This window comes from Lycorma delicatula, chromosome 5 (genome assembly GCF_047948215.1).
Source record: "Lycorma delicatula isolate Av1 chromosome 5, ASM4794821v1, whole genome shotgun sequence".
In the NCBI taxonomy this organism is placed as follows: Eukaryota; Metazoa; Arthropoda; class Insecta; order Hemiptera; family Fulgoridae; genus Lycorma; species Lycorma delicatula.
The window spans coordinates 15,184,164-15,209,995 of NC_134459.1; the positions used below are offsets into that span (position 1 = coordinate 15,184,164).

At 29.9% G+C, this 25,832-nt stretch overlaps 1 protein-coding gene and 1 long non-coding RNA gene across 8 annotated transcripts in view; one reads left to right on the forward strand and one right to left on the reverse strand.

Moving 5' to 3' along the window:
* The window catches only part of LOC142324744 (thyrotropin-releasing hormone-degrading ectoenzyme-like), a 28,498-nt gene extending 22,899 nt beyond the window's left edge, over window positions 1–5,599 (reverse strand). For 3 of the 6 annotated variants that reach the window (XR_012756377.1, XR_012756378.1, XM_075365681.1), the window contains exon 1: window positions 5,460–5,599. Coding sequence is in view for 2 of the 6 variants with exons in the window: in XM_075365681.1 (XP_075221796.1) it covers window positions 5,460–5,481 (22 nt within the window). In the remaining 4 variants the exon portion in view is untranslated. The remainder of the gene's footprint in view (window positions 1–5,459) is intronic. The other 3 variants (XM_075365682.1, XM_075365678.1, XM_075365679.1) reach the window with 1 other exon arrangement.
* A 1,892-nt stretch (window positions 5,600–7,491) lies between these two features.
* The window catches only part of LOC142324745 (uncharacterized), a 185,984-nt gene continuing 167,643 nt past the window's right edge, over window positions 7,492–25,832 (forward strand). Inside the window, exon 1 of one of the 2 annotated variants that reach the window (XR_012756380.1) lies at window positions 7,492–7,617. This is a non-coding gene — a long non-coding RNA (uncharacterized LOC142324745). Of the gene's footprint in view, window positions 7,618–9,477; window positions 9,870–25,832 lie in introns of those variants that run through there. The other variant, XR_012756379.1, reaches the window with a different exon arrangement.

Consider the following 25,832-nt stretch of genomic DNA (forward strand, 5'->3'; position numbering starts at 1 on the left):
GGATAAAATTGATTAGAATAGACTTTCATTCGATATAATATACTCGTACTTCATATATGTAATGAGCAAAAAATACATTTTTTTTTGAATTTTTTGAATTTGTGATTCACTACTAATTATTACCTTAAATCTTTCATTTAATGGTTATTTATAATTTTTACTGACCTAATTCTTCATTTAGTACATCTAAATTTAAATTTAAAAATTGCTCACTAAGATAACAGTTTTTGTATACTAGAAAAATTAGAATACAAAGAATACATATATAATCTATATTAATTAGGATATGAGAGAATTTTTATAATATAAATTTTGTTTAGAGAATGATTTTTTTTTTTATTCTCCATTACGGTTTAGCTTTATGATTATTGCATTAACTTTAATATTTGTATCATCAACAGGATATAAGTCACACTAAACCTAAACAAACCGTATTATTTTAAACTAATATTAAGATATAAGATTTATTTTAACTAACAAAATAATGATAAACATCATTATGAGTCAACAGATGGAAAAGTGTTAGTATTTACTGTACTTACTATTTTACACGCGTACATATAATTATGATAAAAATAGTTTATTAAGTCATCTTAACAGAGCAATCAATGAACTGAATTTTATACTACTAGAAAGAAAATGATACTTGTTCAATTACCAATGAATCCAGCAAGATGGATCAACTAATTTGTTTATTTCTATGGAGTTATGGTGTTGTAAAGTGTTTGGTTAGGGCAGTAGACGGACATTGACATAAGAAATACACCTTTTCAAGATTGAAATCAACTGGCTAGTTAGTATTGTTTTAAACCTTTATTTTAATACTAATGTATGGTCTGCTCATTCATCATATTATGATTGAACATACCATGTACATCTTTTAACACTGAATTACTCTGTAGGTGCTTGAAACACTATGCACTTTCCCTGTGTGATTATCACTAAAAAATATAATTACAATTTTCAAGTCATTAATTGAAACAATTGTACTAGTATATGTTAAACAAAGAAGCATTATTTTTAAATATTAGTATTAATTTTACACTTATTAGCTCTTCAATAGAGTTGATTGGGTGTATTGGTTTTGGGAAAGAATAATTTTTTTAATTCAGTTTTTGTATCGGTGGGAATTTCTTTTAAACGGCTGTGTAATTTGTTAAAAATGGTAACTGAAGGCATTACAATTCTTAGAAGCCAAGATTTTGAGCTGTGTTACATGAAAATAATCTAATAGCACCAGTGTAATGGATCAAGGTTTCTTCCGATTAAGAAGAAAGAAAAAATAAAGAAGAATATAGAAAAAACCAAAGAGGATTCTTTTCATAGAATAATGGGTTTGTTTAACAATTTGTTCTTTATAATACAAACAATGGCACTAAGAATTATAGAAAAACATAAGAGTGCAGACAATGAAAATTATTACACTTCAGTAATTAAAGAAACAAGTCAGATACTGGTTCTGCAGGCCAGGGATATAAATACTAACAGGGACCGGTTGGAATAGTCAAAGGTTTTGCGAGGCCATGTTCAGTGCACTTGTGATAACAGTGAGTAGTTTTACAAGCCTGAGTTCGACTTGGTTGTGATGACAGTGATATCAGTAAGTGTATGGTAACAACGAGTGAGGAGTACATCACAAGTGTTCCTGTGTGGACAGTGGGTGAATACACAAAGTTGTTCGGTGAGTTAGTAAACGGTAGTTGAAGTGACAGTATTATATTTATTCATAAAGTGTATTATTTCTTTTATAAGCAGTAAAAGAAATAATACTTGCAAAAATTAAATTGTATTTATAAGAAATTTTAATGTTTGTTAGTCTCTCAGTATCCTTGTCAAACTGCGAACATGTGACAATATTTTTTTGTTCGCTTTAACAGTTGCAGTTATTCTTTTTTTTTCAAAATTAATTGTGATTTATTCATTGTTTTTGTTTTAGTAAAGGTAACACTTAAATAATTATAAATATAATGAAAAATTAGAATTTTTAACTTATTAAACATCTGGCAAAATGACTTATGTTTTACGGGTACCAAACAGCAATCTGACTCTTGAAATTCATTCTATCTTTTCGTGAGATAACTAAGAATTGTTATATTCCAGATAGGAACATTTTTAGGTACAATAGATAATAATGATAAATACAGAGTCTCAAGCCAGTGGCAGGCTTTCTTTTAATTATGAATATGCTGGACATTATATCCACACAACAAACTTAGATTATTTACAGAAATATTACAGAATCCTTAATATTAATTCAAACACTAAACAAGATCCAAAACTTCATATGTACATCCCATCTTCAAACCACATGTTTCTAGACATGTGTATCTGTTGCAGATAACAACCTACAACTGAACAGGGTACCTTAGCCGATTCTCCAAAAACTCTAAAAAGTAAAATACTGTAAGAAAATCAATAAAGAATGGTCAGGTTGTATTGATCTGAATAAATGTAAAATATAGCAGAGAGGATAGAAAAAGTTAGAGAACTGTTGTAACCTAAAAACTAAGAACAATAAGATCATCTGCTTTATTATTATTATTGGAGATGAGAGATGAAAATTTTGGGAGTGTCCTCTACAAGTTGATTGGTCTCCACCCTACTAACTCCAGTTTAGTTAGTGGATCAGTAGCTGAGACTTAGTACTGGGTTGAGTGAAGGAGGAATGGTCATTCGGTCCTTTTGGCTATAGTACCCAAGGGAACTTCCTGCTCCTACTTGATTTAAATCTGAAAGGTAGGTTTTTGATTTTAATTTTGAAAGCTTCGTTCAGCTTAAATAGTTTGTGTAGCATTAATGTGATGATTGTTTTCAGGTTTCTTGTGTAAAAGTTTCTTTTGGAAAGGATTTTTAGTTTGCACAAGACTTTCATACACATTCTATCTCACGCAGTTTCCAGTATTTTTCTACTATGTCGGTCAAGTCAGGACACCAATGTTTTATTCTTTCTTTCTAATAGTAAGTTAACTAATTTAATTCATTCTAATAGTAAGTTAACTTTATATTTTAATAATTAAATTAACATATAAATGATAACATATAACGTATAATAATATGTTATTATATATCTTGTGTAGAAAATAAAAACTGTAACATGCGTGTTATTTTTATTTTTTATAATTTTTAACAGCCACTATTTTGGAACAAAAAAAAATTAAGAAGAATTGTTATACATAAATCAGTCTGCGTAGTAGTAAGGAGCATTGCTGTAAAATTTCACAATAATCAGAAAATGTGTTTAGCCAAAATAGCATCACAAATACCTAAACAGATGAAATGCCATAAGGTTGAGTTAAAAGAGGAACTCACTTCACTTATTGGAAATAATTTCCAATCCATTGAATGCGGACAGTATTTTGTAGTACTCTTTCCTACCCAGAGATTTGATGAGTCGAATCGTTTAATTACCCCATAACATACAGAAAATTGGTTTCCTTATTTTGGTGTACTTGAATATTTCAATACACCTTATTTGGTCTCTCATGAGTTTGGTAGCATCAATTCAGCCGTGTCAATTTTTAATCATTTGGATTTATATCTCTGGATTGTGAGACCAAGAAGTGAGATTAAAAACCAATGACAGAATTGTGGCCAGAAGACACTATCTGAGATATATTAAAATTTACAAACCTCACTGGACCTTTATCTGTTTACTTCTTTTTTTTACTGAAAGGCAAGCGTTGAGACTGTGCCACCTTATTATACTGTTTTAATAATAACAGGTTAATAATAATACTGACATAATAATAATAATAAACCCAACTACTATATTAATGAAAGAAGGTAAGGAAAGTTGATCGACCGAGAAACTGCAAAGGAAACTATAAAGGTTTTTTCAGTTCTGTATAAAACATAAACCAAATATAACACTGCTTATCAGCATGCCAAAGCCATTGGAATGCAATTGATATTCAGCCCTACCAATGATGCTTTCATTTTGTTCACCACAAGGACCGGCTTTATAATTATTATTTTCAGAAAGAGCAACTTTGATTACTACTACTTGTACTTCAGTTGTACAGATAGATCATGAATTAACACACCTCTTTTGTGAGAACAATGTTTTATATTGAATACAGCGATTCCACTTTGAAGGGAATACTGTACCTTGTAAATGTAATAGTACCATTTTACAAAGCGATAGACAACAAATAATGAAATTAATTTATGTGAAATTTAAAAATTACGAATAATGATTGAAACAGTGAATATAATCACTAGAAATCTGGTTCTTTTCAGATAAAAGGCAGTTTTCAGAATAATTTAATAATTATTAAAATGTTATCAAATTTTCTAATGTTACACATCGTTCATAATTTTTTTTTCAAAAATGATAAACAGATTAACACTCCATGAGGATAACAAATTACTAGCATTGAGGATAATATAAAAATTATTAAATAAGTTGATATTTTAGAAAAATATTATATTTAATTACAACACCTGTATAGATAAATAAAAAAACACAAGTGGAGTTTTGTAATTAAAACAGTTTGGAAAATTCTATTAAATTATTTGTTCGAAGTAATGTTTACTTTAATAATAGTTATTATTGTATAGTTATATTCCTTTATGATACCCACAGTAATCTTTAAATACCTGTTAATTCTATCTTCATCTGAGTGTTCAAGGCAAAAAACAATGATGCTTCAAAATCTAACAGATTTTAAAAAATCTTGTAAAAATGTAAAATAAAAAATCTTAAACCTCGCAAAATATTCACAAACTAATTTTTGTGAGATACAACAGAAACATTTAACACGTTTCAGGAATGTAAGACTAATTAAAAAGAACAATATTTGCAGTCCATTGTATTTTAATGCGTTTAAAAATAATTAAAATAACAAAAATGACTAAGTTTTTCACAGAATTATTTGATGAACACAGATGAATATAGAAATATTTCTTAGGACGAATAATGGGAGTTTAAGGGGAAAAAATTCATTGTATTTCATTAGCATAGTAACAAAATTAAATATAAAAACATTAATTGTTGACCTTATAAACTTAATTCATTATAACTGTTCTTTTACCCGTATTGAATTTCCAAAGAATGTTTTTTTCTTTATTGTTATCTAAATAAATAAGCAGATCAATATTGATGAAAAATTATTTTCTTTTATGTTTCTACCGTTCTTCATAACCGGTTGAAAATGATGGTGAATGAAACAAAATTGTAAATTAAATAAAAACCTTACATATTTGTTATATTGTAAATATACTAGAACTCAAAAATAATATTTCATCATAAAAAGGTATTTGTAAATTTAATTTCTGTTTATTGTTAATGAGTAGAAGACATATGTTGAAACCAAAGAATTTGATAAAAGTTGTTTCATAAGAGAGTGCAAATTGTATTTTTAAATTCATTACGTGATAAGTTTGGATACAACAAGCAAACAAAAATAATGACATTTATTTTAAACTACATTAAAATAATATATATAAGAAATCCTTACCTCGATCAACAACGAGGGTCATTTGTTTAAAATAAGCAATGTATAAATATAATAATAACAGTAGTTAAACATGAGTGAACACAGACATGAGGATCCAAACTGAACTGGCAATCAACCCGACATGACCGCTGGATTCCATACCGTCACATACGTAATTACTCTGTCACCCCCACCCTTGCAACAACTGTAACTTCACGATAAAAAAAAAAATTCTTCCACCGTCATAGCAAAATTATGAAAATAGCACACCGTCTAAACTGTGCACTAAAAATACACAGCACTGTTTCATCTCGCATAACAAGCGACCGACCGACACCTACAGTTATATTAATTTAATATTAATATTTTTTTTAAACATTTGATAACTTATAATTATAACAAATAATTGAAACCAAATTTTAAAACGTATATATACGTTTTAGTGTATATATACACGTTAACAAAGGAACATAACCAAGGAATCCAAACGGTAGGAAGGTTTTCAATTATTTTTTTTTTACCTAATATAATTTACTCACGCATATTTTATAATTGCACTTAGACCCGTATCCTCTTTAGTAACTAATCAGAAAAACACAACCGGATCATTTGCTTTAATACAGATGATAAAAAATATTAATGAATAGTACATAAGGGGATTATGATATAAAACTATTATTTCCAAATTTACCTCATAAGTCGACCACCGTATTTCACAGTACAACCCAGCACTTCTATAATACAATAGAGATGTATTATAACATTAGAGATGTAAGGGCAATAACAATAGAGATAATAAATTTAGTAGTTAGAGATAATACTACATTAGTCGCTACTACTAATGTAGCGACTCGATTTGGTCGCTACAAAGTTCAATTTTTCTAATGTAAATTTTTTTTAATAAGTTCAAATCTGAGTCTTCGTTAAACGCGATTTTTTTCAGCATTTTAATAATTATTTTTCTCTCAGATTTGTCACCGCTTGAGAATATAATGGAGAATATAACATCGATTTCAAATATTTTAAATTTTTTTTTTTTTTTTTTATATAAATAATAGTAAAATTATAATATACTGATTCGTTAATAAAATTAAAAAAATAAATAAAAAAATTTTACCGTAAAAATTAAAAATTTTTTTTTTCATCTCCCTTACCTAATATAGCTTGGAAGGTTTATTCTATGCAAATGTGTTATAAGTAGAAAACGCAAATCAAAATTACCTGATGCCGAATTTCGCGGGGAAGGGGTCCAAGGGGGAAGTAAAAGTCAGGTTAAATGACAACATAGTTACTGTGTCAATAACTAATGTTAGATCTATTTGTTATACAAGCTCCAAAGATTAATATTAAGATTCTCCGTATATTAACCGACGCAAACGGGTGTCTTAAATAATTTTTAAGTAATTTTCAGTTTCAGTAAATATTATTATCTCTTAATAAATAATATATTAAATTATTTATTTGTATACTCACACACGCGCGCACAATTTTCAATTTTAATTATATACAAATACTGAAATATACTTTTCTATATAAATATAATTTTTTTCTCAGTCAAAATCTGTTATAACAAAACCTTTGCTGTATCAAATTTTACTAGATAATAAAAATATATTTTTTAAAAACTATTAATTCGAAAATTAAAATTAATTAATGCAGATTAATAAGAACTTAATAGTAAAAAAAAAACCTAACAGTATAAAAAAAGATGGCTTCTTTTTAAAAACAGTAGTAAAAATATTACAACTGTATAAGTTTGTACGTATTGGCGACTGTGAGAGGGGGGAGAGTACAGAGAGAATCTGGTTCGTGTCGAAATTCATCAAACAACTGCGTATGTCAAAATGTGTGCTACGTTGATGAAAAATTTATTTGTTTATAATATTATTAGCTGTTTCCATTATATTCAACGATGTAGAAAAAATAAACAAATCTTACATAACAATAATATTAGCTTACATTTTCTTTCTGATAATTTATTAATCTATTAAAAGTGTTATTAACGAAAACGTTGTCATACAGTAAATAATGTTTTTTTCTTTATATCTGTAAGCATTGTTTTAAAAATCGTATCAAATTTTGTTTATTTGATTATTTGTATTTATCTTATTCAGTATATTAGATGTATTTTACGTGAATCTAGAAAACCGTTTAGAAAATAATTCTACGTGTAAACTAGGTAAGTTCTTTCAAATAATAATATTTGTAATAAGAAAACTAGTACACAAATAATGTGATTACTGGTTAACAACTTGTTCAGAAATTATGGGAATTTAATGAACTAACGTTTCATAATTTGCCAAAATCATTATTTTTAGGTTAGCCAAATATATTTTTATTCTTGTTATTTTAATTAAAATTAAGTACAAATTACTTTATAAAAATATGTAACTAAAATAATTTGATTTCAAGTAAGTACCGATACACTAGATAAGGGGTTTTTGAATCTTTTGTAGACTAAACGTTTTATTTACGTATTATTTCTATTTAAATGTGCTTTAAATTATTTCGGGTATCAATAGTCTATTGAAGTTCTGTTTTTTTGTTTAGATTTACGTTAATAACAAAACCTTTTGCCTGTGTCTACATTTGGTGATTAATAAATTAGCTATCTATTTTAGAAAGATAAATTGCCTTTGTTCAGTATGAAATTTTTTTTTATTGATACTATCAAAAAGTAATGTATGAAATTTATTCTGTTTGTTCAGATTTTAAGTTATACTTCGTTCTTACATAGTAATGAGCTATTTTAACATAGTACAAAACATTTAACTGTGTTTCATTATATAATATACTATATAAAAATACTATTTTTATTTATTTATTTTTTTTACAAATTGGTTTGTTAAGCAATATAAATTGTAAATTAACCATTAGCTGACCATGATATGAAATAACTTTTTTTTTAATTTTACTGATGAATATCTCTTTAGATGGACCTAATTTAAGCAGGGATATGACTTATATTAAGAATTTTAACAAATTAGCTGAAATTTAAGCCTGGTACTTACAAATAACCGTTGGGCTCTGAGATGCTATAAGGTCATATATCACTCAGCCAACTTATAAGGACTAAGAAATTTTCTCTACATGTAGTGGATATTAGCTTACTAAATAGTATTATAATTTTCTTTAAACATAATATGTTATGTTACACACACAATTTTGTAAATGAAATGTATTCTATTTGAACATTCCTTGCAAATTTTCCCATTTCCGACAATGTTAAACGAGATTGAGGCTTCCAAATACTCCTTCAGATACATATCGAAAAAAGCAGTTTTCGGGATTTTTTAATAGGTGTAACGACTTACAGTACAAATGAAATTTTTCTAAAATATTTGTTTTATAAAGATTATAAAAAAGATAATATTTTCTATAAAAGTAATGATGTTTATTAATTAGACAATCCATTTAGCGATCGTAATGAACATTTTGAATCGGTATATCGATATTTAAAATATATATTCGTCTTTTGTGAAGACAGGAAACTAATTCATTTCTTATTCTATATTTTAAATAAAGGTTAGATTTAGCAATAAAAATGTATCTTGCATTCCTATTTTAATAAAAAATATTCAATTATAGATTAGGAAAAAATATACTAACGTCCTATAAGAATTAATTAACAAACACTGATTTTAACTATTTTACTAATTTCGTAGTAATGAAAAATTTGAATTACAATAAATTAGCCTTCAGTAATAATTCTGAAGAAAAAAAGAAACTGTGTATAATATTTATAAGAGTGAAATTAACTCCTTATATCTCTTTTAATCGTATTTACTTAAACAGAAATACGTAGAATGATTCGTAAAATTATTTAATTATTCCCTGAGTTAATCGGTCGTAGAAAAGATATCATGTTTATAAAAAAACGTTCGTTTTAAAGTAATAATGTAAATCGATGTTTTGTCTAAAAGATTTTTCTCGATCGACATTAATAGATTTGTTTACAGGTTAAACAACCGATGAAGTGACAATGACGAGTCAACTTGATGCGCGTGCGCAAGTGTATTTGTGCATCGTGCAGCCTGTATGTTAAACCGTTCCCTCCATTATACATTGTAAGTTCAGCAGCGTGCGTTGTTTTGGTTAGAAATTTAAAAAAAAACACGCTGCTTCTATTGCTGGAAGATACATGTTTATAAATTTTGTGTGTGGTTTTGTTTTTAAACGGTAGTTATAGATATTAAATTGTTACTTGTGTCGATATGTAGGGAATGTTACGTAAATACGCGTGTAAAATTACGTTGTACGTGTCATTTTGTTTTTATTATTTTAATAATTAACTGTAACGTTGGTAAAATACGATATTGGTTATAAACAAAGCTACTGCTATACTGGCTTTCTGTTTTAATTGAAATTATGAAGTAGTTAATGTGCGCCGAAACCGATTTTGTATACTTATCTACACTAATAAATATTAAGGTAATATTTTAAATATTTAATCAACTGAACAGAGAGATTGTTTGTTAGATCATGTTTGTAACAAATGGATATGTGTGTTGTATTTTTTCGTTACTAGAAGTACTAGAAATCTATTAAATGTTAGCTACATTGGGATGTCGAATGTTTCCGGATGTTCAACTATTCAGACGCTGACATCCACACCAGTTAATTTAAATAGACGATTTAAAACGTTTCAAATAGGACTTTCTTTCATCAGGAAATGTGTTTTTATTGATCTTTGTTTTTATCGGGTTTTTTTTGGAGACTTTGGCAATTCTTACAGCGCACAAAACATTCGTAAACGTATGCCTATCTTAAACGAATTACAGAATTAACGGCTGAGAAAACATTAATTTTTCAAGCTTGAATTATGACGTAATGATGTTTGTTTTTATTATCCTGTGGATTTATGTATAGCACACTGTTTTGATAATAGGTCAAAACAAATAAATCATTACTATTTTCTTTGCCTATCTCAATTTTTATAACTTAATGCAGGGTAGGCTGTGTAATTTTCATGTCGTAGTGAAATCGCACAGTTGTACTCGCCTGGATATTTTAAGCCTAAACCGTTAAATTTCTATAAATTTATCGATCTTAAGAGCCCCCTATACGTTAGCATATGCTAACGTATACGGGATTTTATGTCACCGGCAACAATGAAATACTTCTATAGTTGTCGACAGCCGTCTTGCAAGTATAAATTATAAATTAATATAGCTTATTTTTATTTATAATGAAATACTTCTACATATTGATGTCGCAGTTATAAGTTATTACTTACTCTATAATTTTATGTAATTTTAATTCATAATAATGTCAGTTTTAAAGTGATTAACGTGTAATATCTGTAAAAAAAAAAGTTAAAATTTTCACAGCTTTTGTTTAATTAAATATTTTAACAACATTGTTTAATAAATAAAATATTTCATATTAATGGCGGATTATTTCATTTATTTTAGTATTTCATTGTATTAATGTTAACGACGACCATGTCAATTTTTATCATATTTCGTGTTTTTCACAAAATGTTAAGCATTTTATTAGAACATAATGAATAGTTATTATTTAAAAGTAAATATTTCATTGTATTAATATATTAATAAAAATTATGTTTTTATTTTAGTTTAAAAAGATATAAAATCAAATATAGATACTTAAAAAAAAATTTTTATTTTTATTTATTTGTTTTAGATTTTTTATAAAAATATAATATTTTTAATTATATTTAAGTTATTTTTATAAGGGTACATTAATTTTTATTTGTTTATCGATGGTATTAAGTTAATCATTTATAACTTTTTAATTAAGGGGGGCAGTTCATCTTGGCCCTTGTCCTTATCTGGCAAACTACTATTTTTTATAAGAATTTAATTTATATTAATATCGTATTCTTTTGTATATTTTCTGCATCATCAAAGGACAGTTAATCTATGTTAATTCTAAACGCCCGTGCAATTACAGAATATTGATAATTATCTGAAACTTATTCCACACAACCTGATGATTCCATAACACGTGGAATGTTTCGGGGAACATTTCATTTCTATGATTTTAAGTAATTAAATTTTTAATGATAAAGTTATAATGTTCCAGTTGTTAAGATATGGTCCTTTTTCATGTACGTTTAAAATATTAAACTTGTTATTAATCTGCATATATATGTTTCTATAAGATGGTTGAGAAATATTAACTTATCTTATTAGGAGAACTTTTGTGTTCATCGAATTTCTTTCAAACTGTTTTCTATTTGATTGATTTAGAACATACGTGCTCAGAACAATTAAGTTTAACTGTTCTTGGAGTATAATATGTTCGGTATGTAATGATTTATTTTGTTTTTGTTCATTTGAAGGTAATATTTTTTTGTGAGTTACTTTCTCTGAGTTTTTTTACATTATGTTAATCTAATATATTTTTTGTTTTTATTTATTTTGTGTAGGAGTGTGATGATAATGAGTATGCTATGATATCTGTTCATGTTTTGTTATACTGTGATGTCTTCAGGTAACATTATTGTATTGTTTAGTTTGCGGATCAAACTTCTAAAAGCTGATAGTTTATGTTTTGGTTGTTTGCTTGTTTGGTTTAAATAGTTGTTAATAAGAGTACCTACCATCATTTCTCATATTTTGAAAGTGTCTTTTTCAGGTTACTTTTTGAAACGGTGAGATCAACAAAACTTATTCTTTTTATTTCATTCTATGCAGTAAAGTTTAATCGGTGCCAATTTTTTGAGAATGATTTTTCAGACTATAAGATTCGATCGGTGCAGATAGAAGAACTTTGCATCTGTTCTTGGTATAATTGAGCAATTTAAAATTTTTGAATCCCGCCAATCTACCTATATTAATATCTGAAAGGGAGATGTTTGCTTACATTGTTTCATTCTTTTCAAAGTGAGAGGCACGGGGCTAATTCGGTTCCTGTTTACATCTAAATCTAACTATATGGTCATCAAACCGACTACCTTATCTAACCGACTAGTTTAATAATAACCTTTAACCTGTTCTATGGTGTTGCAGGACTCAGGTTCAACAACTACTTTTAATCGGTTCTGAATATGAAAAGAGTTAGCCGTTGGTGTTGTAGCTATGAAATTGTTAAAAAAACTATCAGCCCAAGACCGAGTAAGAGCAGCTGTCAAGCTACAGTATCAAGTCTACAGATTGTTGGAGGATAGTGAGATTTCATAAAAACAAAATTTGACTTGGCTTGGCTTTCTGAAATAAAGGATTCCATGTATTTTGTGAATTCTATACATTTCAGTCTCTAAGGAAAAATCATTCTTCATTAGTAGTTTAGAAAGACTCAACGCCAGTAAATCTGAAAATTTTATTAAATAGGAAACTAAACTGTAAAAAAACCAAGAGATGAAACTGTGTAAATTTTTGTCATTCATTATATAATAATAAAATAAACAAAAAAATGTAATAATAGTAGATACAATTTAATGAATAATAGAAAAAACTAAAAAATTGAATAGTAATGTTCATAAAAATATTCAAAACCCGTGTAACTTGAACGGGTCTGGCCATTTAAACCTTTGTTTACTTAAAGGTGCCCTAATACATAGGCGATACGAAAAATTACTTTAATCAAACAAATTTTTAGAAATAAAAAAAGTTCATCTAATTTGATCGCAATGTCACCTTTTAAAAATCATTTCACTGTTTCTGTTTTAAAATAAATCTGTAGTACAGCGCTGCACAATGCAAACGTCTGTGGCTTAGCGGTATCATCGATAGTTTTTATTAAAATGGTTCTAGGTTTGAATCCTGGTTCAACCAGACCGTTCCAAAGTTTTTAGATGTCCAGTGGTGCTTCAAGTGCTGCAAGTGAGGTCACAGGGTTAAGTTATGTAGTTATCCTGCTGTCTGTGCTCATTGTGGTGGCAAGGGTCAGCAAAAGTCAGACGGTCTGACTTGTGCTAATTGCAAGCGTGTTCGGAAGGAGTCCAAGTGCTCTGTTAATAGTAAAGAATGTGGTTTTTTATCAGAGGACTGTTACAAGGTACTTGAATTCTTTAGCGTTGAACGGTTAAATTCGGGCAGTTAAATGTACAGAATGCTTACAATGTTCGGATTGAGCTCAATGAAGTCGCTCTTCGTAGAGGGTTGGATGTTGTTTTATTGCAGTTGTCTCCGGAGAACTGCCAGGTTTGTCCTATTCGAAGCGATTCTACTGCGGTTCCGATATTTAGAATTTAAAAGGTGAAAATATTATAATAAAAAGAAACAATGTAAAATAAAACATTTAATTTTAAATAATCTAGAAATCATCTACAATAAAATCAGTTATAAATTTACATATCTTTTTCCTTTTTTATGTTGAATTGTAACATCAAATTGCAATACGAGTATGAGACTTGTACCACCTAAAAATAAAATTAAATACAATTTTATTATTATTATTAAAACTATTTAATTAGCTTAAAACTTTGTCATTATTTTATGCTGTTTTTGTCTTCCTCGACTACTAAATTTCTACTCTCGCTACTTCTAATGAACATTGATCTCTTTACAATCAAACTAAAGTGTAAAAAAATAAAAACCCGTGGCCGGTCAAAATGGGAATATCCGGTTTTCACCGAATTTTGACGAATTGACCGCTAAGGACCCCAGAAAACCGATAAATGGCATCGAAATTTCCGCCACAAAATGTGCGTACGTGTATGTACGCATGTATGTTGGCGTGTAAATCGCCTTTTATCTCCAGAACAACTTAACCGATTTTCAACAAACCTTACGATTATATTTCTATAGTAGCGACATTGATGCTATTAAATTTTCAGTTCAAAACGTCTGAGTGGGCATACAGGGAGAAAAACAAAATCGTCTCCAGGTTTTGCATAATTAAGGTTATATATTTTTTTTCATAATCGTGTGAAGAATATTAATAAAATAAATAATTTTTGAAAAAACAACTTTTTGCTAAATTTCATCCCCACCCGTAAAAATGATTTTAATTTTGAAGAATTACAGAAGGCAGTACAAAGGGTGATTTTCGTTGCATTTTTTATTTTTTTGTGAATAATTTTTTGCTAAATAGTACCCCTACTCCAAAGCATAATAATAATTTTGAAACGTTGTAGAAGGCAGTACAGCGGATCTTTTTCGTTGCAATTCTTTCTATTAGAGTCTCGTTGAATCTATAAATTTTTCCCCCATCAAAGTGGGGTCTTAAACCAGCCGCCCCCCTCTAACCACTACAAACCCAACATTCCACTTACTGGCCGGACCACTGCTCAGTCGACGCTATTTTGTGACGTCACAGGTTACCGCTAGTATTAAATAAATTAATAATATTTAAAGCGTAAAAATTTATTTAAAGTGGTCGCTAGTACCGCCACATCAGCGCCAATGAAATACAGTATGCGCGCGCGCTTTGGTTAGAGACATTAAATGAAATAAACGAAAAAATGTTATATTTAAATAAAATTATAAATATTTTAAATTAAGTCGTGTGTGTAAGCCGTGCATCGGAAAAAAGCCGCGTGACGGGAAAGTCCTAAAACTGTGTTGTCGGTTTTTTTTCTATCAGACTACCGTTTATTTAATCCATCTCAGATAAAGAACTGAAGAACACAATTATGTGGATCTCAATGTTGAGCCATTCTGTTTTTTCTGTAGGCGTAAAGTAGCTTGTATGATGGTAGAACAAGCGTATTGAAAAGCAAAGGATCGTGTCGTAAAATTATTTTATTTACTCGAATATTATTGATGTTTATTTCAAATTTAATTTTGGATAATCATTTCCTTATCCTCATTTCACTTTCGAACGAATAGATCTAATTCTGCTACAAGTAGAAATTAATTTGTTAATATTTAAGTACAAGTTACCTTCAGTAAAAAATTTAAATCCAATACATATAAACCGGTCGGCTGTAATTTCAATGGTTCTTGCGCACCAAATAATAACATTTTGATGCCGTGTTTAAACCGATTTGGTTTATCTTGCCACGGGTTTGAAGCTATTGCATTCCCTAGATTTTCACTTAGAAAAAAAAATTTTTTTACACATAAAAAGTGCTAAGTACCACGCGTACACATTCAATAATAAGATGTCTATAATTATTTTACATTGTTTACTAGATATTGTCTCGTAACGAAAATCGCTCCATAACAGCCAACTGATGTTATATATGCGATCACATATTTTCCTTTGCCACACATTTCATTGTTCTGAAAAAGAATAGGTTTTAAAATATAAATATTTAAAAATAAATCTTCATTTATTTATCAAATGTTGCTATCGCAAAAAAAATGTATTATTTAGCGTGAAATTACTTGGGGTTTACTCCAAACCGCTTTTGAAACTAATAATAGCGAATATAAAAAAAAAAAATGTTGTGCGACTGTCATTTTAGCCGGGGTTGTCGTAACGTGACTTTTTATATTAAAATTGTATTTTTGTTCAATATCCTTTAAAATAAACGCGTTTCAACTTCTATTTAAAATTCTGATCGCTGTCCCTTAGCGATCTCATATCGGAAATAGATGAACGTACAAAATTATGAACTTGCAGTTCGCCTACGCGTCTGCACGCGCGTTTCTCCCCACCGACCCGGCTGACCGCGGAACCCTTCTGTCATTTGCAGGCGGCTGTTTATGTATTGCATCGGTGCTGAAAATCTATTCTATCGCGTACCTCTACCAGGAACGACCGAGAAGAAGAAGAAGATAACATACCTAATTGGAAGGCCGTCCAACACGACCCGCGGGTGATGGGTCGCGGCTAGACGACCTTTAAGAAACATCGCAGTAGTTTTCTACGCATTGAAAACCATCTTATGTTGAAGACTTCAACACCATACTACCTTACATTCCTGAATCGCTCTGAGTTCTATCTCAGCACGCTAGTTTCCCTCGACCAGCAGCAACCCATCGACGGCATAAGCCACGATGCGGCAGCCGCAGGGCGTCAGTAACCGCTCATCAAAGAACACCGGTATCCACGATCTAGTATTCAAATCCGTCTAAACGTAACTGCCTTTACTAGAATTTGAACTTTAGAACTCTCCACTTCGGTTTTGATACGTAAGGAACCCAAAAAACCGAACGGAAATTATCCGGATATTCGTACGTACATGTGTATGTGTTCAGTATTGCCTCTTAATCACCTTCTATTTCCAGAACTAGTAGACCGATTTTGATTAAAGTTGGTCAGATTACTTCTATACATAGGGATTGATACTATTAAATTTTCAACTTAAAAAATCAAGTAGGTGAGGCTGTAGACTAAGTTACCCACAGTATCTCAAATTTTCGCCTAATTAAGGTCATATTTTTATTAGGCGTTAACGATTAAAAAATAACAATATTTGCAAAATCGCACCCCCGCCCCAAAAAATGTTGTTGAAGTCGTCTGCTATGTTGTGTCGTCATAGATAAGCGGTAGAATTAAATATAAATAAATGAATAATATTTTAAATGTAAAAATGTATCTGTCTGGCCGGGTTCCGAAATCGATCGCCTGGTCCACTTGGATTTCAAGCTGCGTTGCTAAACCGACATGCCCTTTCTACCGACGTTACGTTAAACGTAGATCTTATTTGCAAGTTACTAACTTTACTGTTTTTACATACTGAATTATCTATACGAATACTGCCCGGTTTACGTCTATCTAAGAGTTCATAAACATCACTATATTCCGACGAATATTTACTTTTAGTAGTTACTTTTTTTTTTTTTTATAAAATAGATTTCACAGATTTATCCTTATTTTCAACATCAATCTCAGGCGTCGATGGGATTCATCAATTTTACAGTTCTTTTCGGTCTATCCCCGATTCCATTATGGCCTTTAGTTAGTCTGCTACTAAAACGAGGAATGTTAGAAGCAATAATTATAAAAAGCTATCGCAAAAACAACACTCCCTTCAATATTTTAGTACGTAGAACGTTATGTTAGAAATACAATGTACAAAATTCACATCTTATTTGTTTACATTCGATGTTAATACGGACATAATTGTAAATTATCTAACGTTTAAAAAAAACATTTGAAATATCGGTTAACTCGTTTAAAGGTAATGTTATTTTGTAAAACGCTAATTTTTCTAGATAAATATTACGAAATTACACATGTAACAGATTTTTTGTTAAAATTAATTACACAACGAAATATTTCACTAATATAAAAGTATTATAGTGCAATGGAATCGGTAAACATGAACTATTACACGAGGAAAAATAATTAAAAAAAAGTATTTTCTTGATTTCCGTTTCCCCTTAATCACGTCGGAAAGGAAATCGCATCGATCTAAGGTGGACTGTTCAAGGATAAGGACGTGTATTTAAAGGACTGAATACAAGATCGTATTTTTCTTTTTTTAATTCTGCAACGTAGAATTTTCTTTTCTTATTATACAACAATTAAAGGTATAAATTTAATTTTCCCTCCAAATACTGGTAACTATTAGTCGAGTGAAGATAAACCGATACAGATTCACAATAAATCCGGCCTCCGTGGCGCGAGTGGTAGCGTCTCGGCTTTCCATCCGGTGGTACCGGGTTTGAATCCCGGTCAGGCATGGCAATCGATGCCTGCAGACACGCAACCAATCATTCATCTCTGCAGCAATATCTAATGGTGGTCCCGGAGGTTAAACAAAAAAAAACAAAAAACAGCTACTTCTGTACGGATTCGAATGGTAGATCGTGGATACCGGTGTTCTTTGGTGATGTTTCAAATAGCGGTCGACCTGAGACTGTACAAGACTACACTTCATTCATACATACATATATTCATACATAGACTACAATTCATACATATCATCCTCTGAAGTAATACTTTACGGAGGTTCCGGAGGCTAAACAAAAAAAAATAATCACACTAAATTGCGATTAAGCTATCTTCTTAATAGTTAAGAAACAAAAAAAAAATATTCCAAGTTCTTGATATCGATAAAGTTGCGGTATATCTAAAAAGGTACGCGGTAATGACATAATAACTATTTTGTATCGTAATTTTTTTCATTGTATTTTTAATCGAGGCAAGTAGGTTCAAACTGTAGATCAGAGGTTCCCAAACTTATTTTTCTCATAGATCACTTTCAAAATTTTGCTGGTTCCGGTGGACTCCTGCAGCTATATTTCTACCGTATTTCCAGTCGACGGAAAATGTGAAGATTAGATCTGACTATGAAAATTTGCGTTACGACTGAGTTCCACGAACTAACAGCTTCCGAAAAAAAAAGTGAGAATCGATCGGTTAATTTTTGATCGACTGTGCTGTGAGTGGATGTCAAAAAAGTAAAGTTGGCCGATCAAAAAAATGCTTCCATCCGACTTTACATTTTTGACATCTACTCACAGCACAAGAAAGTAATCGATTCTCACTTATTTTATTTAGAAAACTTCCCGTTCAGAGTGGTAAAAAGCAAAAGAAAAATAGTATATTTTTTTGTGTTGCATTTATTCAAATATGTAATCATTACGCTATTAATTATTATCGTTATCGTATTGCAATGTAATATAATAAAATTGTCGTAATATAATTAAAATTAAACATTAATAACGTAATGTAACTTCTACAATGACAATCACAAAATATTTACAATTTTAATGGGAGGGATGTACTAGATTGATACGCAAAGTCAAGCCAACATTTTAGTTCTTTACTATCGAAACCAGATGAATTTTCGTGGACCCCCGCTTACGAATTGTGAACCCCAATTTTTTTGTCACGCCAACGTAGACCACCGTCGAGTCTCCCGTGGACCCCTGGGGGTCCACCTGGACCACTTTGGGAATCAATGCTGTAGATCGTCGATTTCATCGCCGTACATTTACGTTAGATACTTTGTTAAAAACGGTGACGATATAAATTTAAATACAACCGTTTGTCTTACACGACTATAAAAATGTCGGTTTATTAAAATATTTTATATAAGTTAACAAATTTCGCTCCCGTCGTATAATTTTCGTGCAAACCTTCTAAATGTTTCTTTTTATCGAAGCTGAATAATTTTGTCGCTCCAAATCTAAAGCTGTATTTTGTATTCTTTTTCTCCTAATTCAATCCTTAAGCTTATCGTATCTTCGATATAAATGTTGAACAGTGCCGGTGACGGGCAACAGACTCGCTTTACTCCTCGACCTAGATCTACCCAGTACTTCTTTTCCTGTTTAGCCTCCGGTAACTACCGTTTAGATAATACTTCAGAGGATGAAATGTATGAGTGTAAATGAAGTGTAGTCTTGTACATTCTCAGTTCGACCAATCCTGAGATGTGTGGTTAATTGAAACCCAACCACCAAAGAACACCGGTATCCACGATCTAGCATTCAAATCCGTGTAAAAATAACTGGCTTTACTAGGTCTTGAACGCTGGAACTCTCGGCTTCCAAATCAGCTGATTTGGGAAGACGCGTTCACCACTAGACCAACCCGGTGGTGACCCAGTACTTACCTACTTTCAACGCCGCTGTTTTCTTTAATTAAATTTCTGTCTTTCCGTTCTACTTTTCTCTCTTAAATAATTTTCAAAATGTTTACCCGTTTGACTCTTGAAAATCGTCTTCGCCAAAGCTCATTATGTGAATATTAGTTTAAATATATATTTTGAGTGTAACCGTAGATCAAGATTTGCATAAAAATGTAAAATTATTAGCCTAATTTATGTTTTTATTTTGTTCGTAAAACTGCACCGTTTAAGTTTTTAACTTGTAAACGGTAAGTAAATAAATATCCTATTACATTGTTTAACTATTTATTCAATACCCGCCTCATTAACGCACTTATGAAATTTTACGGGAAGTTCGTCTACTGCAGTCGATTTTTCATTTTTCATTTCTTTAATTTGCTTTCTATTCTTCTCATTTTAGTATCGATGGACCTTTATCCTCTATATATGGTCACAGTCGATATATCGATCTCGGTAATAATATTATATCGTATATTAATTGTAATTGTTATTATTGTATTGTATATTGAAATACCTGTAGGAAAACACCCCTGTGCCTGATAATTAACCCCACGGTGTTTTATTTGAGGACGGGAGAGTTATGTCGCAGTAAACTACTGACGCATTGCATTCCATAAGCCATGTGTGTTTCACGTGGCTTGCGGAATGAAAAATAAATATTTTTTCTAAATACTTTTCTAGATATTATCGCTTAATGTTTAGAAATCTACCGATGCAGCTGCATCCTGTACAAAGTGTAGAGAATAATTATTCAGTTCTGAATAGATTCTCGTCGAGTAAAGTTCCATTGTAGTACTCGTTCGATGCACTTCATCGTCCTTATTTAATTCATCATTAACGTATACGCAAAATGAAGTTAAAAGTTAATTTATACCGATTGTAATAATGTTAATTGGATAAATAAAGTTCATGTTTGATTTATTAATAATTGTTAATCTTTGACTGTAAAAAAAAAAAACTTTTACGATAAATTAGAATTCAATAATTAATAAATGAAATAAAATTTTATGTGCTTTGCAATTTTAAATGTGTAAAAAGGTGCCCACATCATATTTTTTTTAATAGTTTACATCACAAGAAAAATTGACCTGACTTTGATAAAAAAAAACTACTACAATAAAATATAATCTTCACCTTTAAATTTCAATAGGTAAAATAACGCAGCTCTTCTTTACAAAATTATTTATTCAACGACTAAAACAATTATACCGTAAAACATTGACGCTATAAAATAAAACCGCAATTACGTTTAAAGTTAAACCTTCCTCGATAATGGAGATACCTGGAAAAAGTTTTAATTAAAATCATTCTCTCAAAGTTAAATTAAAATATTGGTAAAAGAATTGTTCATATCACGTCAGTGGTTGTTGAGTTAAAAGGATAACCTGCACACGCGCGCGCCCACACACACAAATGTATATATATATATATATATATATATATATATATATATATATATATATATAAATGGTTTGTTACCAATTTAACAAAGTTATTGTTCATCAAACATACAAACAGGGTTTTTTACCCTAATTTATTAGTCTTTATCACAGATTTCTCAAAAATTGCTGCAGATACGGTTCTAGGACTTATTTTATTCGATTTTTTATGTTAAAAACTCTTAAGACCAGCTCACGCATTGGAACAAGATGGTGATCCACTGCGTTACAGTTTATCGGTAAGAGAAAGTACTGGCGGCAACTTTGACGAGTGGCTCGGAAGACGTGGTATAACTGATCACGTGATCTTACACAGTTACACTTTTCAATTTGGGTAATTTTGAAAAATAATGTTTTTTCTCATAAGTCTAAAGGTTTGCGATAGACGAGACGAAAATTTGAAGATGAATGTAAAGCGTTATACGGAAAGAAAGATTTGTGTAAAAAATTGATACAAATGTAAAAAACGGCTGTAAAAAATGTGTTAAGTACGAGTACATGGGAAGCATTTTGAGCAATTCTCGTGAGGTTTTTAAAAAATGTACAAAACTTTCACCTTCTATAAAAATTTATTATCGATTTAAAAGCGCAAGTATTGTCAGTTTTTGAAATACTGTATTTCTCATTAAAGCGACTTTAGGGACGCTATATTTTCTTAATTAGCGTAAGAAATGGAAATACGTAACAGTTTCTTTTATTTTTAGAGATCATCTGAAAAGTTAAAGAAATATTATCTTGTTTTTTTTTAGTAATGCAAATGGCAGTGAAGATATCTTGCAATTGTATTATTTATTAGGAAGAAGGTGGTCGGTTTAAGTACATTATCAAAGAAACATATGAAGCAACTATAAACTAGTACAGTTAAAAAAAAAAAATTTAAGCCGCAAGAGAACTGATCTAAGACAAAAAGAATCCAAGATAAAAAGCAATGTATCTATGACTTATTACAGTAGACAAACTACCGAGAACTGTCCAGTATGTTATTAAAAAAAAGCCGTCAAAGATTCAACTTTCATATCTTATGTACATGTGTCATACATTTATGTATACGTATATATATATATGAGAGTAGAGAGAGAGCGATTGAGTGCGCGGATTGATTAGGAACAACTAACAAATCTGTTCACTGTTCACTTTTATTCCTTCCTTTTTTGTTTTTTAGACTTGCTATACAATTGTGCGCCATTATGTCTCAATACATCCACACGCACGTCCATAGTCAAAGCAAATAAAATGTTTAGACTGCATAATTAACGGAAAAACTATTATAAAAATGTTGGTACTATAAAATAAATTAACTAATTGGTCAATCGATCTTAAAACTAAAAATAAAAGGATCGAATAAAATAATTAATAATGAATCTTAATTCTAATATATTTAAATTAAAAGTAATGTTTATAAAATATAATTTGAAGATAAAAATTATAAAAAAAAAGATATAACAAATAAACCGATTCAGAATCATTTACAGAAATGTTGTAAATGTATGTCTATATATATATATAGCATTTTTTTTCCGACACGTTAGGAAAATATAATTACATATTTTGTAGTAAAATATTAAGGAAATATTTTTAATAAATGGCAAAAAATTAAATCCTTTACCGTTGAAAAATATGCATAAAAAAAAATTAACCACAGTTCTGTTATATTGACGGCAATTTTTTTCATTAGTTCCCGATTACCGCAAAAACTACTGAACCAGTCATTACGAAATTTTACCTGTAACTTACTTATGACACCTGCAAAGTTACCCGCAGTTTAAATCTCATCAATCTCACTACTACGTAAATCGTAAAATAAAAAAGCTTATAAATAAAAATCTGTAACTTTCTTTACCGAGATGTAATGTCGTTGTCTATGTTAATATAGACTTCGTCAGAAAGCAATTATGTTTTTTACTAAATTTAATTCGTTGTCTATAAAATATTAATTTATATTATTATCATAATATAAGTAAAAATAAAGTAATTTGATAATAAAATTCTAACCCACCGGGTTGGTCTAGTGGTGAATGCGTTTTCCCAAATCAGCTGATTTGGAAGTCGAGACAGTATTACTTATAAAATATTCTGACGAAGCAGAGACTTCCGTGAAATATTAACATCTAAGAAAAAAAGTAAATTTTAATACTTTTAACTCCGGAGTCGAGAAAAACGAGAAAAAAGTACTGGATGGTGTCATTTTTTTTACCGATAATACAGTACTTTTCTTCTGTTGTAGATTTAACAATAAATAAAATAAAATTGCTGCAACTACCTGCAGAATTCGACTAAATAAAGCTAAACCACATGTAAAGCTACTAAAATAATATTAGATTTCAGATATAAATTTAAGTCAATATTTTCCTTTAATGTATATCTCGGTTCTGTTAAAAATATTGCTAATTTAAAAATTATTTTTGCTGTTGATTAGTAGAAACGGAATTCAGTAACTTTTGTAAGTACTTAAATTATGAATTTACTTTGTTTTTCCTTTACGAAAAGGATCCTAAATTTTCTTCAAAACTTAAACGAAGAATTTGACGTCACATATTTAAAAATTAGTAAGATGAAATGGAAATTCATTTCAAGGAAAATCCTAGTATATAATTGCCAAACTCAGTTTCCCTTCCAAAATGAAATTTTATTTAAACGTAATAATAAAGTAATATATTAATCTATGAAAAAACACATTTTACAAATATAATTCTATAGAAAACATGTGTAACTAGACTACAATATGTGTAATATATATATATATATATATATGTATTATTACACACACACACACACACACACAAACACACAGTATATATAACATTCTTAAGGCGTGAAATTTCAGGTAATAAAAAATATAGGTTAATTATATCATTATATATTTTATTACTTATCTGTTTAAGAATAGCTTTGTAAATCGGAAAATCTTCAAAGAATTCTGTTCTATCTCGCCTTAAAAGAACCCCTTATCAGGAATCGAACCCACGACTTTCAGTAGAAATTATTAAAACTAAACCGCTTATCTAATCTGAACTTTATCTTAAATTTTTTGAACGATTTTTGTGACAATGAAAGAAAACAGAAAGGTATTCATTTTTAGATTATAGCAACAGGATATTAATTGCTATACAAAGCCTAGACAGTATTAAAAGGTTGTCCTCAGTCGAAATTTTCTTTACAAATATAAAAGTAACTATAATTAATGATAAGGTAACTAATTAAATGAAAATATGCATTAAAAATAATTAATATTTACAAACATTACAAGCACTATTGTATTATGTTTTTATTCTTTTGTGTTGGGCCGTTAATATGATTTTTTTTTTTTTTTTTTTTTTTGTCTTCAGTCATTTGACTGGTTTGATGCAGCTCTCCAAGATTCCCTATCTAGTGCTAGTCGTTTCATTTCAGTATACCCTCTACATCCTACATCCCCAACAATTTGTTTTACATACTCCAAACGTGGCCTGCCTACACAATTTTTCCCTTCTACCTGTCCTTCCAATATTAAAGCGACTATTCCAGGAGGCCTTAGTATGTGGCCTATAAGTCTGTCTCTTCTTTTAACTATATTCTTCCAAATGCTTCTTTCTTCATCTATTTGCCGCAATACCTCTTCATTTGTCACTTTATCCACCCATCTGATTTTTAACATTCTCCTATAGCACCACATTTCAAAAGCTTCTAATCTTTTCTTCTCAGATACTCCGATTGTCCAAGTTTCACTTCCATATAAAGCGACACTCCAAACATACACTTTCAAAAATCTTTTCCTGACATTTAAATTAATTTTTGATGTAAACAAATTATATTTCTTACTGAAGGCTCGTTTAGCTTGTGCTATTCGGCATTTTATATCGCTCCTGCTTCGTCCATCTTTAGTAATTTTACTTCCCAAATAACAAAATTCTTCTACCTCCATAATCTTTTCTCCTCCTATTTTCACATTCAGTGGTCCATCTTTGTTATTTCTACTACATTTCATTACTTTTGTTTTGTTCTTGTTTATTTTCATGCGATAGTTCTTGCGTAGGACTTCATCTATGCCGTTCATTGTTTCTTCTAAATCCTTTTTATATGATTTATATTTTTAAATTTTGTAGTATTAAAAACAGACGGTTAAGTTTTCAAGGACAAATTACAGGATTATAAGACAATCACCCTGGTGTACATGAAAGGTTACAGGGGTGCAAATTCACACGCACTCATACACACACACAACAAACACACATTCATACATATATAATAAACACACATTCACGCATACACACATAACACACACACACACATACGCTCTGACACAGACACAAATACACTCATTCACACACCCATAATAAACACATACATACAAACACACACACACACACACACGCTCTGACAGACACATACACACACAAATACACTCATCCACACACCCATATATAAACACACACACACACACAACCACCCACCCTCCCGCCCGCACGCGCGACGTGTATGTATGTACATACACGTCATATACGTCACGCCGAAACTAGTTAAAATGGGTTTACGGATGGTCAAAATGGATATTCCATCGAAATTTGTAAACCGAATTTTTTCGCGACGACAATA